General features: G+C 35.4%; 2 protein-coding genes across 2 annotated transcripts in view; both read right to left on the bottom strand.

The window, feature by feature from the left end:
* The window catches only part of LOC100924686 (FRAS1-related extracellular matrix protein 2), a 38,248-nt gene extending 30,931 nt beyond the window's left edge, over positions 1 to 7,317 (bottom strand). Inside the window, exons 1-3 of the mRNA XM_031943505.1 lie at positions 7,185 to 7,317; positions 2,837 to 2,962; positions 225 to 473 (exon numbers count right to left, since the gene is read on the bottom strand). Coding sequence (XP_031799365.1) covers positions 225 to 473; positions 2,837 to 2,962; positions 7,185 to 7,317 — 508 coding nt within the window. The remainder of the gene's footprint in view (positions 1 to 224; positions 474 to 2,836; positions 2,963 to 7,184) is intronic.
* A 4,108-nt stretch (positions 7,318 to 11,425) lies between these two features.
* Positions 11,426 to 15,837, bottom strand: LOC116420047 (FRAS1-related extracellular matrix protein 3-like). Its single transcript, XM_031943506.1, has 3 exons — positions 15,822 to 15,837; positions 14,678 to 14,824; positions 11,426 to 11,873 (listed from the first exon to the last, which is right to left on the bottom strand). The coding sequence occupies exons 1-3, from the start codon at positions 15,835 to 15,837 to the stop codon at positions 11,635 to 11,637; spliced, it is 402 nt and encodes a 133-aa protein (XP_031799366.1). The 3' UTR covers positions 11,426 to 11,634.
* Between the last annotated feature and the right edge of the window lie 4,832 nt (positions 15,838 to 20,669).

Here is a 20,669-nt window from a genome sequence, read left to right on the forward strand (position 1 = left end):
GAACAATGACAGAGAGTTTACCCACTAGGTTATCCTGAACAAGTCATTTAATCTGTTTGCCTTGGTTTTCCTTCTCTGTACTCTAAGTGGGATGACCTTCTAGTTCCAAATCTAGGCTACTATGAAAACTTGAGCTCAGTTTACCTTTAACCAATGGGATTAATGTTCCAGGGAAACCAGTTAATCCAAAGGAGTTTGATAAAGTGACACACAAATAAACCTACCATCATCAGCATCTTCCAGGATAACGACTTTGGTGCTGGGATATCTGACAGCAACTTGCCCACCCATTGCCATGCTCAAAGTCACATTGAAGGTCTCTTCTTCATAGAGGGAGTCATCAATGATAATCACTCGGCATCTTTTCTCAGTTTCATCCTTATCAAAACGGAGGATGCTGGTGTGGTCTTCAGGTCGGGAGATATAGTCAGAGTAAGATAAAACAGTGGAAGGAATTGTGCCAGAGGCAGTTCCTGTATGAGGAAGAAAGTTAGGACAGGCAAGTAGAACTACAAATGGTTTTTATAACAATGGTTTATAACCATTACAAACAAAAGCATTTATTAAGCACCTACTAAGTGCCTACATGGTGCAGTGAATAAAGTGCTAGTTCTAGAATCTGGAGAATCCAAATTCAAATTTAGCCTCAGGAACTTATTAACTGTGATCCTGGGTAAATCATTTAACCTATTTTTGACTCAATTTTTTCAGTTATAAAATGGGAGAAGAAAATGGCAAACCATTCCAGTATCTTCGCTAAGAAAACTCTGTAAATGGTGTCATGCAAAGAGAAAAGTAAAATTGTTCCTGTCTTCAAGAAGCTTATTCTTATTGTTAGAATAAGAAGCTTATTTAGCTTAGTCCAGTCTGGTCCATAATTATACTTCCTTTTTTTTTTTTATTTTGGTGAAGGAATCATGGAATGTTAAAACTGCCTACTAGTTATATTTACTATTCTTTGAAACTTCTCTATCACAACAGCCCTTTCCCAACAGAATTCTCTCTCTCTAGGGAAGTTTTCTGGACAGAAGATAGTAATGAAAATCTAGTCATTGGAATTGAAGTAACAGAAACAATCCCTTGGACAGAGATTCTACCAGGCTCAGTTGCTAAAAGGGGAAGTAAAAGGCTAGAGAGAAAATGTCCAGAGAGACTAGAAGACATGCTCCAGAGACATAAAGTTCTGTTACTTTGTTAGATTTTCTGTGCCTCGGTACACAAGAAAAGAAGGAAAGAGGGAGAAGGAGCCTTAAGCTTTGACAGCCCCCCCCCCCCCCATGAAAGAACAAATGACCTCTGCAACTCTGAATTTTAAACGATTCCTGTCAGGAACACAGGTTTTCTGATGGCATTGTAAAGAATGAGAGAGCAATAGAAGACTTGAAAGGACTTTCAGAACTGAGAATGGGGGTGGGATGTGGGAAGGAAAGCTATAAAGTGGAGAATAAACTTTCCCATTTTCCTTGCTCACAGAGCATGTAGAATGTTGGATGCAGAGGCTCTGATTAGCTGATAGAGGGCTTCCACATGAAAAAAAGGTCCCCATCAAATATGATACTACTCAAGGCCAAGAGCCAAAGCAAATTCCAAGTTGGGTTCTCTTTATAGTAACTAATAGCCTATTTTCATTAAATCTCTTCCTCAGTACATTTAACCCATGATAATCATCAAATCATTCTTTAATAGTCTTGTTTATATAACAGAAGTTGAATTTTTCCCCCTTCTCTGTTACTTTCTTTGTTTATTTAAAAAATAATAACAACTAGAATCACAGGTGGTGCAGTGGATAGAATGCCAGACCTGGAATCAGGAAATCTCAGGCCTGAGACATTTATTAGCTTTGTGACTCTATACAAAACTGGAGAAGGAAATGGCAAAACACTAGTATCGTTGCTGAGAAAATTCCAAATGGGGTCACAAAGAGTAGGACATTTCTGAAAATGATTAAAGAACAACAACAATAGTACCAGCCCACTGTTATTAACTGTTGGAGAATGGCTGAAGATATTTGATGTAGCCTGCATAATGGAGTCTTTATTTTAAAATCAGAGAATCTCATAATTGAAAAGTTCCTCAGGGGATAAGTAGAATAATGTATACTTGAAAAAACAACCATTTTTACAATATGCCCAATAAGTGACTTTTGTTTGAAGACATTTACTGAGTAGATGTTCTTGAGCACCAAAGGAAGCCTACTCCATTTTGGGATAGTTCTAAGTATTGGAAAATTTTTAAATTTATGGTAATAATTACATCATCAACTCTACATTGCTATAAAAATGCTATGTATATTTTAAAGTTGGAAAACAAGTGAACAACAAAAAAGAGAGAATTATTGTTGGAAGACCCCTGGTAAAATATGTAAAGAAAGCTAAATTTCTCTCACTGACAAATTAATATGAATTAAAATGTAGTTTGTCAAATTAGTAGCATGGTACAATGGGAAAAAAATTTCAACCTGAAGTCCCTGAATTTAAGTCCTAGGATCTGGTTCTTCTACTCTCATAAGTATAACTTTGGCAGATTTCTTCCCCTAATAAATGAGGGATTAGACTAATAACTCCTAAATTAATCTCAGACTTTAGACCTATGATGCTATGATTACTTGTCAGCTTGGTGTCAGAGCACTAAAGGAAGAATACCCTGAAAAAATACATTTGGACTATGTGATGAGAACAGGTTGGGAGTAGGAGATATAGTCCAGAGAAGAGAGACCCACAGTGTGGAGAATGGGGTCGCTGAAGAGCAATCATTTTCTAATTTTGCTCAGGGCTAGTTCTGGCTCAAAACTGCAATCCCTATATAAGAACAAGCCTGAACAACACGAGCAGCCTACCTTGGTGTGTAGAGCAGAGTACCATGAGTTCTTGGCTTACATCTCCAGACCGCCTGATGGGAATCAAGAGTTCACCAATGTCCTCCTCTATTCTGTATTCTGGCTTTGGAATATAAACTGTTGACTCTAAAAAAGAGAATTCTTTGCAGATTATTTCTGTTTAAAAGACTTTTTTTGTGTGTGAAGGGCTGTATAAACCCAGACCTGTTCAAAGTGATTAATTATATTTTACACAATACTTTACGGATCCACGATTTTATTACTGCGAAACATTTCTTTACGGAGTCAAATAAAAATTCTTCTGTACCTAATAGATACTCTTGTGCAGTTATAGACAACCTGATAGTTACCTGGATGAGAAATCTCAATTTAGCTGGGTTGGTCTTTGCCATATTAAATATAGTCTATTCTCTGTCTGTCTCTGTCTGTCTGTCTGTCTCTTTCTGTCTCTCTCTGTCTGTCTATCACACACACACACACACACACACACACACCCCCCAAACATTATCTGAATGTCCCATCACTAAAATCAAACTGGCAAGCAAATTAAGAGCAAACTCTGCCAGATTATACTAAAATGAAAAGACTTTGTATATTGACTTTCCAGTGAACTATCTTAAGATCATGCTGATTCAAAGAGGCTCAACCAGAAAGTTGGCTATAAGGTACTGATTTTTTTCAATAGCAGTAATTCATAGAGACGTTCATTACTGGGAAATACTAAACAAGGAGAAGACACAGTTCCTGTCCCCAATGTTCTAGAGATAACAAATGAAAGAATTAGAAAAACAAAACATAACAAAATATAACTCAGTGCCAAGAATGTATGAATATTACTTTCTCCTATTAATATTTCCTTCTCTCCCCACATGTGGGCCCCAAGAATAGCTGTTGCAGGTTAAAGGGTGTATGTTTCCTCAAAACTATAGCTTATGAGTTCCCACAATGTTTATTTTTGCCTTTAGTCTGCCAGAGAAGAGAAGGCTTTTAGGTTATTTCAGCTGTATTCTATTAGAGAATGGGTCAATAAATTATGGGCCAAATACAGTTCAGACTTTTAAAAAAATGATTTCCCATATAAGAATAATTTTTACATTTTAAATGTAATAAAACTATATTAAAAATACAAAAACTATTCCTTATTTACTGGACAATAAAAAGAACAGGCTTGATTTGGCTTATAGACTAATTTGTTCATCTTTACATTAGAATATAGTGTCTAGAAATCAGGATACCAGCTCTTTAGTCATAGCCATCATTCTTTTTTAAAAAAAAGGGGGGGGGGGAACGGGACAGATGAATACCCTGAGGCTAAGTTTAAATCTTTTCTTTTCAATCTATAAATCTGAGCAGAGACTCCAGTCCTCTGTCCCAGACAACTAACTGATTTAGGATTCAACCACCCCAAGCTATTTTCCAGGTTAGCATGTAAATGAATTTAAGTCAGAACAAAAAGTCAGTTAAGGATGCAAAGTCATAATTCTCCATGGATGTGTTTTTGTCTTTATTTTGCATCTTTGTGATCCTAAGTTCTTTTGGAACATCAGGGAACTACTAAGGAAATGACTTTTTCAGAACACTAACTATTTGATCATTCATGGTTAAAAAAAAAAATAAAAGGAGAAGCACAGATAATGAAAATCTATCTTGGTCAATATTTCTTCCTAAAACTCCATTAACAGGGGGGCAGCTAGGTGGTGCGCTGGATAGAGCAACAAACCTAAAGTCAGGAGGACCCGAGTTCAAATTTAACTCAGACACTTAACACTTAACTCTTTCTAGCTGTGTGAAAAGTCACTTAACCCCAATTGCCTCAGCAAAAATAAATAAATGAACAAATAAATGAATGGATGAATAAACTAACAAACAAACAGATAAATGAGTGTATGGATGAATGAATGAATAAATAAATAAATAAGCAACTAAATAAATGAAATCATTAGTAGAGAAGCCAATGGAAAACTGATTTTAACATAAATTGAGAAATGGCAAGCAAAGAGAGATTTATGAATACAAAAAAATGATATTGCACTATAAGAAGTGACATAGATGAAGAATTCAGGAACACATTGGGGAGACTTATATGAACTGACACAAAGTGAAGTATTCAAAACTGAGAAAACAACATGTGGAATGACTACAGTAATGTAAATCTGAAAGAATAATAAAAAGCAATGGAGAGTTGTGCAAATATAATTACCAATCTTGAGCCTACAGGAGAGTTATAAAAATGCAATTTTCACCCTTCATTGCACAGGGGAAAGTCTATGTGTGGGACAAATTGCACATACCATGAGACATGGACTCATAACATGGTGGTTTTATTTTGCTAAATTGCTTTTTTTCTCTGTCTTTAAAAATTGTTGTTACAGGAAATATTCAATAGACAGAAGCTGGGGAAAGATCTCTTCATAAACGAATGGGGTATGACAACTAAAGGTATCAGTAAAAAGTGAGCCCCAATGTTAAGGGGAAAACTAGATGTTACAATGATTCTGTAATATCAGTGTTGCTTTCCTTCCAGTGGAGTGGACTGCAAACCATCCCTGCCCATCTCTCCCCTTTTTTGGAGTCTTATCTATGTCCTTCTTTAAAGACGACATAGGAGTGTCCTCCTAAAGTACTGGGGTCCTTGCTCTAGACCTCTCTTCTTTGTAGAAATTGCATTGAAATATGTCAGCTATCATAAGTTATCTCTCACTATCTCAGATCTATAGGGCTAATTCCATCGTTATAAGAAATATAACCAAGTTCTTTTATCCCTCTCCCAACATTTCCCATCTAAAGCTTTCTACATGAATAGCTATTTGGGAAATATCCTTGTGTCTCTAAAAGGTGAAAACAAAACCAAATGCCCAACTATCATATTTTGGGAAATTTATGGAAGGAGTTGAATTATTACAGAGATGAATTACAGCCAGCTGGACTTTAAATGAATAGTGAGCAGAGGGAATTCATCTATTGCCTATGAATGACTTGGGGACTTTCAGATGAAGGACACACTCCTTTTAGTCTACAGAGTTTGTTCTGGGGTCCTGAGCCAGCTTTCTCCATCTGATACAAGGACCAGTATCTGTGCGATAAATCTTCAGCTACAATGTGATTTGAGATTAGATTATATCTATTATATGGCATACTTTTAATGTCATTAGAGCCCCTCTTGAAAGTTTTGCTTTTAAAGATTTACAAGCACTTATTGACATTCATATGCTTGAATTTATGGAGAGTTTTCTGTGTGCTAGCTGGCTAGAGGACACAAACCTAAGTTGTGGATTGGTCTCTGACCATCAAAAGTCATGCATGTAGTTGTCCACTGTCTAATGGAAAACTTGGGATGGACGGGTTCCCACAATTAACATATGGATAATAAACTGTCAATGACATTGAAAGGTGGTGGTTATCTGAGGATGGGTATTCTGCTCAGTTTGGATAATAATAAATGTCCTGGGAATAACCTTAACTAGAAGCTACTTCTGCAGAAAAATTTAGAAGGAAGAATTCTGAAAATTTCGTTGTATTTTGAAAAATAAATTTGTGAGACTATATGAAGCTATGCTTGAAGAAAATCTACCAACTCAAAATGCAAGCAACAAATTCATATATCAGTATCATCTTGAATCATGAGCTGTCTTGCTTCATTCAAAATTTTTAAAAAGGCCATCCAGATTCCTCACTTTAATTTCTGAGTGCCTTGCTTCCTTTTCTGATTAAACATCTGATTAAAAATATTTGACTTTCTTACAATTCTTTACCTAAAATGCATTGAATACTGCTTACACCTATTTGTGTCTATATTGTCTTTTAGGGGAGAAATGTCAAATTCAGAGCCCAAGTTTCCAGCCAATAAAGCCTCCAAATGCAGCTGAACCAAATGAATATGTTAAACAAAATATTATTTTAATATAATATTATTTAACATAAAATATAAATAATATTAATTTGTGGTTTTCCAAGTCAATATGCCTACAGAGATCCATTTCTATTTGAGTCTGACATGATTGCTTTAGAGGATCTGCAGCCCATGTGCTGATCTAGGGGGAAGGCTTTTATAATAACCTTCTAATTAGTCTTCTTGTCTTAAATCTCTTCCCAGGCTAATCCGCTCTTTTCAGCTTTCAAAGTGATTTTCCTAAAGTGTAGGGTCATATTACTTTTCTGTGATCCTTGCTCCACCTTCCAATAAACTACAGTGGGCTCCCTACTTTTCACAGCAATAGAAATCAAGTCATCTGTTTGGCCATTTACAACTTGGTTCCTTTCTAACCTTCCAGTCTCCTTACTTTTGACTTTTTCATGCACTCTATGATCCACTTTCACTGGCTTTCACTCAGTGACACAATCTCCTTACTCTGTACCTTTGGACTGGGTGTCATAAATGCTTGGAATACTTTGATCCTTTGCTTTGGATCTTTAGCTTTCATGGTTCCCTGGTTATTCAGAATCCCACCTTCTTGCTTGAGTTCGTTTCTGGTCCTCTCCATTGCTGGTACCTTCCTTCTGAGATGAGCATCCATTAAGGCTGCCTGTATATTATATTCTTTTTCTGGTCACTAGAATATGAGCTTATTGAGGGTAGGGATAGTGTTTTTGCTGGGTAATGAGGTGGTGAAGTGGATGGAGTGCTGGATCTGGATGCAGGAAGACTCCTCTTCATGAATTCAAATGTGCCTCAGATACTCACTAGCTGTAAGACCTTGGGCAAGTCACTTAATCCTATTTGCTCATCTGTCAAATAGGTTGGAGAAGGAAATGACAAACCAATATTTTTTCTTTTCTTTGAATTCCTAGTTTCTAACAAAGTAATTGATACAAAGTACTTACTGCTTAATATTTGAATCCTTGTTGACTGACCAATTAAGTTGTATGACTGAACCAAGACTCAGAACATTTTATTGCTTCTTTAATAAAAAAATCTATGACCATTTATTTATTCATTTTTGAATGTTTAATAGTATTTTATTTTTTCCAGTTACATGTCAAGAAAATTTTTAGCATTAATTTTTACAAGATTTTGAGTTCCAAATTTTTCTTCCCCCCTCTTCTGAAGATTATAAGCAGATTGATACAGTTTATATATGTACTATCATGTAAAACATATTTCTATATCAGTCACAGTTGTGAAAGAAGAAATCAATCAAAAGAAAAAAAAACAAGAAAGAATAAAGTGAAAGAATATGTTTCAATTTGTATTTAGAGTCCATCAGTTCTTTATCTGGATATGGATAGCATTTTCCTTTGTGAGTCCAAAAGTATTTGTCTTACACCAGTATTGGCTGAGAAGAGTTGAGTCATTGATAGTTGATCATCATAGTTGATACTATGTACAAATTTTTTTTTTGGTTCTTCTCATTTCACTTTGCATCAGTTCATACAAATCTTTCCAGGTTTTTCAGTTCATCATTTCATATTGAACAATAGTATTCCATTATATTCATATGCCAGAGCTTGTTTGGCCATTCTCCAATTGATGGGCATTTCCTCAGTTTCCAATATTTTGCTACCATGAAAATGGCTGTTATAAATTTTTTTTTGCACATGTAAATCTTTCCCCCATTTTTATGATTTTTTTTGGGATACAGACTTAGTAGTAACATTGCTAGATAAAAGGGTATGCATAGTTTGGTTGCTCTTTAGGGATAGTTCAAAATTGCTCTCCAGGATGTTCAGATCAATTCATAATTATATGAACAGTGCATTAGAGTCCTAATTTTCCCATATCAGCTCCAACATTTATCACTCTTCTTTTTTGTCTTATTAGCCAATCTGATAAGTGTGAGTTGATATCTCAAGTTGTTTTAATTTGGATTTCTCTAATCAAAAGTGATTTAGAACAATTTCTCATGTGCCTATAGATGGCTTTGATTTCTTCATCTGAAAACTGCCTGTTTATATCCTTTGACCATTTATCAACTGGGGCTGGTATTCTTAGAAATTTGACTCAGCTCTCTATAGAACTGAGAAATGAGATCTTTATCAAAGACACATGCTATAAAGATTGTTTTCCAACTTTCTTCTTTCCTTTTACTCTTGGTTGCATTGGTTTTATTTGTACAAAAGCCTTTAAATTTAATATAATTAAAATTATCTGTTTTGCATTTAATAATATTCTTTATCTCGTGTGATCATAAATTATTTCCCTCTCCATAGATCTGATAGGTAGCTTATTCCTTGTTCTTCTTACTTGATTGTATTGTCACTCTTTAGGTCTAAATTATGTACCATTTTGATCTTATCTTGGTATATGATGTGAGATGTTGGTCTATGCTTAGTTTGTGTCCTGTACTTTTTTGGTTTTCCCAACAGTTTTTGTCAAATAGTGACAAAGTTGGGATCTTTGGGTCTATAAAATACTGGGTTACTATGGTTATTGACTATTATGCCTTGTGCATCGAATTTATTCCACTGATCCACCACTTTCTTACTCAGTATCAGATAGTTTTGATGAATACTGTTTTATAATATTATTTGAGATCTGATTTTTTCCAGGCCACCTTTCTTTGTAGTTTTTTTTATGAATTCTCTAGATATTAGGTGATTGGACTTTTGTTCTTCCAGATGATTTTTTTTTGTTATTTTCTCTAGCTCTATTAGATCATTTTTTGATGATTTGATTGATATGGCATTGAATAAGTAAATTAGTTTAGGCAGAATTGTCATTTTTATTATACTGGTTCAGCCTATCCAGGCATGAAGAGTTGATATTTTCCCACTTGTTTAAATAGGACTTTATTTGTGTTTTGTAATTGTGTTTATATAGTTCCTGGGTTTGTCTTGACCAGTAGAGCCCTAGTATTTTATATTGTTTACTTTTAAAAATGGAATTTCTCTTTCTACCTCTTGCTGCTGGACTTTGTTGGTCATATAAAGAAATACTGATGATTTATGCGGTTTATGCTAAAGTTTTAATTATTTCAAGTAATTTTTTAGTTGATGCTCTAGAGTTCTCTAAGTATACCATCATATCTGAAAAATTTTAGTTTTGTTTAATGATAGTTTTGTTAATTCCTTCAATTTATTTTTCTTTTTTATTGCTATAGCTAAGATTTATAGAACTATATTAAATATTAGTGGTGATAATGGGCATTCTTGTTCCACTCCTGATCTTATTGCAAAGGCTTCTAGTTTATCCCTATTATAGATAATGATTACTCATGGTTTTAGATAGTTACTGCTTGTGATTTTAAGGAATGTGCCATTTATTCTTAGGTTTCAGTGTTTTTAATAAAATGGGTGCTGTATTTTGTCAAAGGTTTTTCAGCATTTAATGAGATAATCATATGATTTCTGTTAGTGTTCTTACTACGACCATTTAAAAGAAGTCAACAAAAGAAATTTTGTTACTACAACCATTTAAAAGAAGCAATCCACCCATGACAAATCAGGAGTATGAGGATTGCCCAGATTATGACATGCATAGGCAGCCTATTGGACTTAGTCCATTAGTATATATAACTTGGAAAAACACTGTAGATGAACATTGAGGTGGACCTAGAATTAAACAGGAAGGAGAGACCAGCATGAATCATATATGGGAAACAGGGCAGCACTTTCATTGACTTGGACTTGCTCAGGGTCACAAATGTTCATCTCATTAACATCAATATTCTTGATTCTGAAGAGAAAGATGATGGATAGCATGCTGGACTCAGCATCAAGAAGACTGGGTCTCAGACCAGGCTTCTGACACTAATCTTTACTTAGAGCAATTGTGTCACAGCATCCCTGAATACTAAGAGAGCCTAAGATTAAGACTCTCTAAGACTATAATTCTTAGATGGATTATGATGTATATGATGGTGGGAACTCTCATCTTGATGAAGTTGTCATATTCTTAAGGACATTAATTGTGCCATGAAACGTGACTCACCATCATTCCTGAAGATTCAAAGCTGCAGGTGACCCAGTGGCAATTTCACTGGTAATGGTGATGGCAATGGCAATGGAGCGATGCATCATGGGGATAAGAAGCATGCATAAGAAGGATCATTAGATATGATCCTTGAGATTTTTTAAGCAAAAAAGCATAAAAAGAATCACCAAAAGACATGCATGACCAAGAAAATTACAAGGGTTAGATATCTTGTAAGAGTGAGAATAGCAGATGGATATGAGAGAGTTAGAAAAATGAGAAGACATATTGGGTTGTGGCTCCTCTGTGCAGAATATGGAAGGGAATTACAGAAATTAAGATAACATGGATGAAAAAAAACCCTGAACTAGGGGATGGAATAACCACACTGAGGAGCTTTAGGATCCTTTGAAGTATACACTCTACTTCACATACCACAGTGGTCATACAAAATGGAAGCCTGGAAATGTTTACTTTATTAGAGATGGGAAGTGTAGTGGAGAGAGTTTTAGACTCATAGTCAGGATGACAAATTTAAAATGATTCAAATACTTGGTTGTTGTGATGAAGTAATTTTTTCAGTCATGTTTGACTCTCCTTGACCCCAGTTTGGGGCTTTCATGACAAAGATATTGGAGTGATTTGAAATTTTTCCAGCTCATTTTACAGATGAGGAAACTAAGGCAAATGGGGTAAGTGGGCTGCCCAGCTAGTTAGTGTCTGAGGTGGAATTTGACTTATCAGACACTTGCTAGCTGCCTGAAACTGTGTGAACCACTCTCTTGCCTCCCCAACTCCTCATCTGTAAAATGACATTAGATGACTTCTGACATCTTTTGTAGCTCCAAGTCTATGATTCTTGGATAATTACAGAGCTAAATGAGAATTATGGAGGCTGGAGGAGGACAAAGACTACTATAACACAACTACTATAATACACTGGTTAACACTACGTACCATCACTGGGATCAATGATTTCAACAGTTGCCATCTTTGGAAACTCCAGGGCAGCCATGACAGGGTCAGAAAGAATGATCTGGAAGGTCTCCGAAGCCTCATATTTGCCATCCGAAATAATCCTCACTCTCCACATGGCTGTAGACTGGCCAGGATTGAACTGAACCTGCTTTTGGGGTTTTCCTTTGAAATCTTTGTCCTTTTGTGCTGTCCCATCTTTGGTTCCAATACCTGAATAAAAATGTGAACATGAGCCAATGGAAAATGAGGGTGTTGTATTAACTGTACTAACTCGAAGGTCTCTTCTAGCTCTAGAGAGAGAATCTCTAAACGCCTGATTGAGGTGTAAGGTTTTTTCTTTCAACATAGTCTCCATTACTAGATAGTTAATTTATCTACTAATTGGATAAAATAGAAATGACCAAAGAAAGGCTGATTTCTTCAAGACATAAATCTCTAACACATTTACTTTTTGTAACATTTATAGAGTGCTTTCTATATGACAACCCTGTTATCCACATTTCCCACATATGAGGAAACTGAGAGACATTAGGTGATTTGCTCAAGATCACAGAACTGGTAAATATCCAAACTGGTACTTGAACCTTCATCTTCTGCCATTAAGGTCATGGTATTATGTTGTTTCCTTCTTCTAGGTTCACTGACTAAGGAATATAGGTGAATACCCACAGGTAAGTCAAAGAGGTTAATTTGGTGATCTGTGAGATCCCTTCTGGTTCTAGTTTCTAGGAAGCTATGATGCTGAAAAGGAAATGGTAATAACATTAATGACTACTTTTTGTGTAGCATTTTTGGTTTTTCATAATTTTTTTCTCTTCTTTTGCCTCACTTCATCATTACCACCACCACCACCATCATCAATCATCACCACCATTATCATCATCACCACCACCACCACCATCATCATCATCACCATAATCATTCTAATCACTAAAATCATCATCACCACCACCATCATCATTACTATCATCATCATCATCATCATCACCATTAACACCACCACCATCATCATCATCATTACCATAATCATTCTAATCAGCAGCAAGCACAGCATTTGAAATCAGATCTCCTAATTCTAAAGAAGAGTTGGAGAAGACCTGAATTCAAATTCAGTCTCTTACACGTATTCTTTGTGTGACCTTGGAGAATGCATTTAACTTCTGTCTGCCTCATTTTTTTCATTTCTAAAATGGGGATAATAGCAACTAACTCTGAGTGTTGTTATGAAGATAAAATGAGAAAATGTTCATAAAATGCTTTACAAATCTTAAAGAGATATATAAATTCTAGATGATAAAAAAGAATAAGACTAAGAAGAGGAAAAGCTAGCTTTTTTCCCCCCTTCACTTTTTTTTTTTCTTAAATTCTGGAAAGAAGACTTGAGAAATGTGGCTGAGGCTCACTGGGGAAACCATAACTTTTAGAACAGTCAGTACAAGAGAAGGAATAACATAATGGGCTCTATTCTCCTTCCAATGTGAGAAAGTGCTGAAGAGGGCTTTCTGTGACTCACAAAGCAAGACCTGAGCTAGATGCAGTTTGCCCCAGGTGCTCAAGTCAGTTTTCCTAGGCCTTCTCCACTGATATGTTTTTCCTTTTAATTTCTTACTGTGAGTTTAATGATGCACAGAATCCCACCTCACCATTTCATACTTCATTACTGCCTGACGCCAGCTATTATCAAATGCCTTACTGGAATGAGATTAATGGGCCCTTGTCATGTCAAATTCTTCGCCTCCTAGAGAATCTGGTGCCCTGGAAAAAGGCTCCTGAGGGCCATGCAGTGTGAAATGATTTCTAAATTAGGAAGCTCGATACTGATTGTTTTTCAAAACTGTATTTGAGTACTTGGATTGTGACCTGATATGGAAGGACTAGGCTAGAGTCCTATGCAGTAGTTGGAAGGCACAGTGGGTAGAGATTGCTGGGCTTGGAGCAACAAAGACCTCGATTCAAAACTTCCCTCCCACACTGGTTGTGCGACCATGTTATAATCTGACTCCAGTCCACACTGCTTTTATATTACTCTTTCTCATGCCCTCAAAAGTCTAATCAAATCTGCTTAGTGATTTTCATACATGACATTCCATCTAATCTTTCATGGATCGACAGCTAGCTGGTGCAGTGGATAAAGCACTGGGTCTGGAGTGATGAAGACTCATATTCCTGAGTTCCAATCTAGCCTCAGACACTTCTGAGCAAGTCACATAATCCTGCTTGCCTTAATTTCCTCATTTGTAAAGTAAACCAGAGAAGTGATGTAGAGCAGGAACTTAAAAAAACTACTCTAGTATTTTTGCCAAGAAAATCTCAAATAAAGTCATAAAAGAATCAGAAAGACTGAAAATGACTCAACGTTTTATGCCTAAAAGTCTTACCATTTCCTCTGGGGATTCAAGTTCTTTTTAAAGTCCAGTTCAAGTATTATTTCCTATAGGAGACCTTTCCCGATTCATTCCAGTTATTTTTATTCTTCTACAAATTATTTTGTACATATATTTTGTACATGATAATAAATAGTTTGCACATAAATCCCTCTCTTCTCCTCGCCAGTAGGAAGTAAAGAAACACGCCTAAGTTCAATTCCAACTTCAGACTCTTCCTGCTTATGTGATCTTGGGCAAATCACTTAATTTATGTTTTCCTCAACAATAAAATGGGGATAATAAAAGCACTACCTCACAGGATTGGTATGAAGATCAGTTAGATAATATTTGTAAAAAAAAAAGTGCCCGGCACAGTATTTGTCATATAATAAGCATTATTTAAATGCTTATTCCCTTTGCTTTCTGAAACAATAGGTGTATAATAAGTGCTCATTAAAGGAAATTGAATTAATTAGGGAATTTAAGCTTTTCCCTAGTTTTTAAGACTATGTGGTCAATTGTAATCCAAACCAGCCACCAGCCACTAGTCAACTTTATAATCAATAAGTCTTTTTTTTCTTGGCATTTTGGAAGCAAGGATTTCGAGGTTCCTATGACATCACAAACAACCAAAGAGAAGTCACGTACTGATAAAGGATGTCTCTTTCAGGTATCCTCTGCGCTTGAGGGTTACTTCTAAGAATTTGGAGTCTTCATCGATGATATAATGCTCTTTCTCTAGGGAAATCCAAGCCCAGTTAAGATGGAAGGATTGACTCCTTAGCTTATTTCCTCCTGTAATTAAAAAGAAGAAAACGGAGAGATCAATTCACAGATTTTTGAAAGGAAGGTTTTGGTGACTTGGGCTTGCTTCATTCTTTTGAGACAATGACATAAGAAACAAGATATCCCCAATATCTCAACACACCATAACAAGCAGAAGACTAAAGATCTTCAGACTTAGATTCAAAGAATCATAGATTTAGAGCTGAAAAAAATTAGAGAAAGAAGGAATTCTACCAAATTCTTTCTATGATACAAATATTGGATACTTAATCAAGAGAAAGAAACCAAAGACCAATTTTCCTAATAAATATTCAGGAAGCATTTTAAATAAAATACTAGCAATGAAATTATAACAATATATCACATAGATCATGCACTATGAGCTAGATTTAAAACAGGAATGTAGGGCTGGTTCAATATTAGGAAAACTGTAAGCATAATTGAGAGTATTAATAACAAATAGTCATGTGACCTTTCTCAAAAGAAGCAGAAAAAACTTTTGACATAATACAATATTCATAATTGTTAAAAGACTAGAAACCAGAGGAATAAATGGAATTTTCCTTAAATGATAGGTAGTACTTATCCAAAATCAAGAACAGATATTATCTATAATGAGAATAAGTTAGAAAGCTTTTCAATAAGATCAGAGATGAAGCTAGGATATCTATTATTACCATTGCTGTTCAATATTGTATTAGAAAATGATAACTATAGCAATAAGACAAGAAAAAAAGAAATCAAAAGAAAAAGTATGGTAATGAGGAAATAGCATTATTACTTTTTTTTTTTTGCAGATAATAGAATGGTTTTGTAGATGACAAGATGGTCAACTAAAAAGCTAATTAAAATAATTAACAACTTTAGCAAAGCTGTGAGATATAAAATAAGCCTGCACAAATCATGGATATTCGTATATATTTCCAATAAAATCTAGCAGGGAAAAAGACAAAGAGAAATTCCATTTAAAATTACCATGGACAGTTTGAAATACTTGGCAGTTTACTTGCCAAGAGCCACATTGGAACTATATGAATACAATTATAAAACACTTTTCATAGAAATGAAGACAGATCTAAATAATAAGAGAAATATTAATTGTTCCTGAGTAGTCCAAGCCAATATAATAAGAGTGACAATTCTATCTAATTTTAATATACTTATTCATGATCATACTAATAAAAATGACAAATAATTATATTATAGTGCTAGAAAAATTTCATCTGGAAGAATATCAAGAAATTTAATGAAGAAGATGGGAGTGAAAGGGATTTAGCAGTACCAGATCTTAAATTATATTATAAAGCTACTGTACTCATAAAACCAATTTGGTTCCTGGGTAAATAACAGAGAATTTTATCAGAAGAATAACTTAAGCTACATAACATACAGAAACTTAGAAGCATAATAACATAGTGTTTGAAAACTTTAAAATCCCCATTGTTGGGACAAGAACTCACAAGCTGAGAATAACTTCTGGGAAAATTGGAAAGTAGTCTACCAGAAACTAGGCACAGATCAGCATCTTGTATGATATATCAAGATAAACTTACAATGGGCATATGATTTAGACATAAAGGCTGAAATCATAAGAAAATTAGGAGAGCAGAGAAGAAATTACTTGTTAGATCTATGGATAGGGGAATCATTCGTGACCAAATAAGAGATTAAAAAGGACCATAGAAAGTAAAATGAATAATTTTGAATGTATAAAATCAAAAAAGTTTTTACACAAACAAAACCAATGCAGCTAAAATTAAAAGAAAATCATAGAAATGGAAAAAAATCATTTTAGCAAATTTCTCTGAAAATCATCTCATTTTTTATAGGAAATTGAATCAATTTTACAAGATTAAGAAATATTATTCAATGTGAAAATGGTCAAAGGTTATAAATAGTTTGCAGATGAAGAAATCAAAATGATCAGTAGTCATATAAAAATACTCTGTCACTAATAATTAGAAAAAATGTCAATTAAAAGGTAGCTAGCTTGTGCAGTAGATAGAATACTGGCCCTGAAGTCAGGAAGACCTGAGTTCAAATTTGACCTTAGACACTTACTTATGACCCTGGGCAAGTCAATTAATCCCCATTGTCTTGCCAAAAAAAAAAAAAAAAAGTGGATTAAAACAACTCTAAGGTTCCATCTCACATTCATCATATTGTGTAAAATGTCAAAAAAGGAAAATGATAAGTGCTGGAGGGGTGGAATTACATTAATAGTATTATAGTTGTTGGAACTGTGAACTAGTTCAAATAATCTGGTAAACGATGTAAAACTATGTCCCCAAAACTATTAAACTGCATACCATTTGACCTAGTAATATTGCTACCATGTGTATTGCCCAAAGAGATCAAAGAAAAGGGACCCATGAATAAAAATATTTATAACAACTTGTGTGTGTGTGTGTGTGTGTGTGTGTGTGTGTGTGTATGTTGGTGGTGATGGTGGTGGTGGGAATGGTAAGGAATTTAAACCTGAAGAGATGTCCATCAATTGGGGAATTAATGAGCAACATATAGTATGTGAACATGATAGAATATAATTGTGCTACAAGAAATGTTGGCGAGGATAGAATCAGAAAAACCTGGGAATACTTGTATGAACTTATGCAAAATTAAACTAGCAGAACAAGAAGAACAATTTATATAGTAACAGCAACATTACAATTAATGATATTCAACTTTGAAAGACTTAGTAACTCTTTCTTTCTTTGGCATAAATAATGGGAAAATTTGTTTTTATGGCTATACATATTAGAAATGAAATTTTTTTTTTTGTCTTTTCAATGGGTCAGAGAGTGAGAAGGGAGAGAGGGAGATTTGGAACAGAAAATTATAAAAAATGAATTCACACACACAAAAAAGACTGTTTTTGACAACTTTTCTTACAGTTCTATCAGGTTTTGACAACCACTATTTGGCCAAAAAATGGAGAGAGGAGTAAGTGATGAACCTCATGATCTTTCTCTGATTTACAGATAAAAAAAATAAAAATCCATCCTTTCCTTCATCTAACAAATATTTATTTGATGTTTACGGTTGGTGCTATGCTATTACAGGGGTCCTCAAACTATGGCCCATGGGCCAGATGCGACAGCTGAGGACGATTATCCCCCTCACCCAGGGCTATGAAGTTTCTTTATTTAAAGGCCCACAAAATGAAGTTTTTGTTTTTACTATAGTCCGGCCCTCCAACAGTCTGAGGGACAGTGAAGTGGCCCCCTATTTAAAAAGTTTGAGGACCCCTGCGCTAGGATATGCAAAGATGAAGAAGGCAATGAAGTTTACAATCTAGTAGTTTGAATCCCTTCCCAATATATTTTCTTTTTATTAATATATTCTTCTAACTTATGTGTCTACTGCCAACTTCCTTTATGAAAATGTTTCAGTTTGATTATATGGATAAGAGGCATATCAAGAACTCCCTAAGTACATTTATGACACAAGATAATACTCTAATTATGGCTGAAGCATCTATTGCATCCAGAAGATCAAATAAAAGCCTTACCCAGTGGGCTCTGATTCGTGATCTATTCATCCCAGTAGTATGACTTAGGTACAACAGAAAAATTAAAATGGGAATTCTGAAATTGGCCTCTTTGTGCCTTCTAATCTTCTACAAGGAAAGTGAAAAGAAATTAAAAAAAGAAAAGAGGTATTCTTTAGTTTGTACAGTTTCCTAACTTTGAGACACTCTTCACAGGACTATGTACTTCTCCCTTATTTGGACTTAATGGAATGGAAGTGAGCTGCCCTGATACTGGGCAAGAGGATCTTGCTCTTATTGAAGAAAGCAACTACAGATCATAAAACTGAGTGAAATGCTAACGTAAACTACTCACTGGCTGGTTGTTGATAGACAGTAGTAATTCTTTATGCACTGTTCCCTATAACGCTTATGTTTTGGTGCATTTGTATGTCCTTTGTTCTTGAAGAAGACAATAATATTAGGAGGGGATGCCATGACATGCAGGTGAATTAAATTTAAGTGAGGGAGGGCTGTGCAAGGTCAACTGCTTCACTTTCCCCTCTGGAGCCAATTGAGTCCAGGGGCAAGAGTAGAATAGATAGAACGGGAGATGATGGAGGGAGAAAAGAGAGAGAAAGTGAGGAAGGAAGAAAGGAGAGAGGGAGGGAACAAGAGATGGAGGAAGGGAAAGGGGAAGAAAAGAAGAGAAGAGAGTTAAAGAGGAAGAGAGGAGGGAGGGAAGAAGAAAAGGTGAAAGGGCAAAGAAGAGAGAGGAAGAAAAAAGCAGAAGTGGAGGGAGGAAGAAAAGAGCGAATGAGAAGAAGGAAAGGAGAAAGAATGAGGGAGAAAGGAAGAGTTGTGAGGGAAGAAGAGGAAGGAAGAAAAGAGAAAGTGAGAGGGGGAAGTAGAAATAGAGAGAGAGATAGGGAAAGGAAAATAGAGATGAGGAGAATGCATGTGTTGTAAAGATACAGTACTAGAGGACATATCTTTTCTCAGCATCTTTTGGGTTATTCTGACATTTCACAGACATTGAATTTTATTTTGCTCTCAATATTAGCATCTAAAAGCCTTTGGCTCTTGGTATTTTTAGAACAAAGCTCTGGAGAATGATTTCTCAAAAGCTATTTATTCTTCTTGATTTGGGAGGCTAATTTTATTTTGCAAGAATAAAATAAAACACAAATTGACATGTTTCATGTTCTTGGGTGCTCCAGTACCAAAAGCAGGTCTTCCCCATTTCCCCACACCCTCTGCTATCTCGTTCTCTGCTAAAAGGGTTTAAGTTTAGATTTCAACTTTAGGGTTTTAATTCTGGGATTTTAATCCTATCACAACTCTAAAAGAGAACTTTAAGTTTTTCTTAGATTTGCTATACAATTAAAAAAAACATGAAATCACCACAACGCATGGATTCATTTAAATACAACAAAAACTTTCATCTTCCTAGGATACTGTCATAGATGAAGTGATCTTGGAAGCAAATGCTATTCATATTCCCTGATTCTATTTAATCACAGGATTTGAAACCCAGGTTTAAATCCTAGCTCTGCTATTTATTACCTGATGTGAACCAAGGCAAGACATTTAATTCCCCTGATCCGTAGTTACTTCTAAAAGAAGAGATGGGTAGGCTGGGTTACTTCTCAGGATTTTTCCAGGGCTAAATCTATGACCCTTTAATCCTACTTTAATTTTGTTCTTTCCCTTGGGAGTTACAAGAGATACAAACATGGTGATACAACAAAGAGCTACCTGGGACACAGTGGCAGGTAAGAGGTGATAAAGGGCATTTGTGCACAATTGAAAAACTGCTTTGAAAGTCACAGTTTCACAGAATTGGGAGGGATTATAGAGGCCATCTAATTCCACCCAGACCTGACTGAGAATTCTCTTTATAGCATTTTTAACAACATGTGGCCTTCACTTAATAGTTTCCAGCCAAATGTTATCACAAACACGGTTCTGAGATTCCCAACAAAGTCTGTTTTTAAATGGTATGAAGGGCTAGGGATGGAGGGGGAAAATAGTCCTTCAGATGTTCCTGTTATGAAGACAAATGAACGGTTATAACCTGCCTTAAGCTGAATTGTGATTATTACTATGGATTAAAATGATATAAGAAGCACAGGTCATTTAGAATAGTGCTTACCAAGTCCTTATCTATGAGAAATTTTTACTGGCCCATAAAATGTTTATTACCTAAGACTCTCACTTTTCAAGACCTACACACTTAAAAACCAGACCCCTGCTGCACACATCCTGTCCTTTCCCCTCTCTTCCTTGTAGGGAAAGGCTGATTGACCGTGTGAACAGCATCACTTCGATCTGGGTGCTTGTATGAGCCCTACACAACCTGGCACATAGTAGGTGCTGAACAGA

The sequence above is a fragment of the Sarcophilus harrisii genome, chromosome 6 (assembly GCF_902635505.1).
Source record: "Sarcophilus harrisii chromosome 6, mSarHar1.11, whole genome shotgun sequence".
Lineage (NCBI taxonomy): Eukaryota > Metazoa > Chordata > Mammalia > Dasyuromorphia > Dasyuridae > Sarcophilus > Sarcophilus harrisii.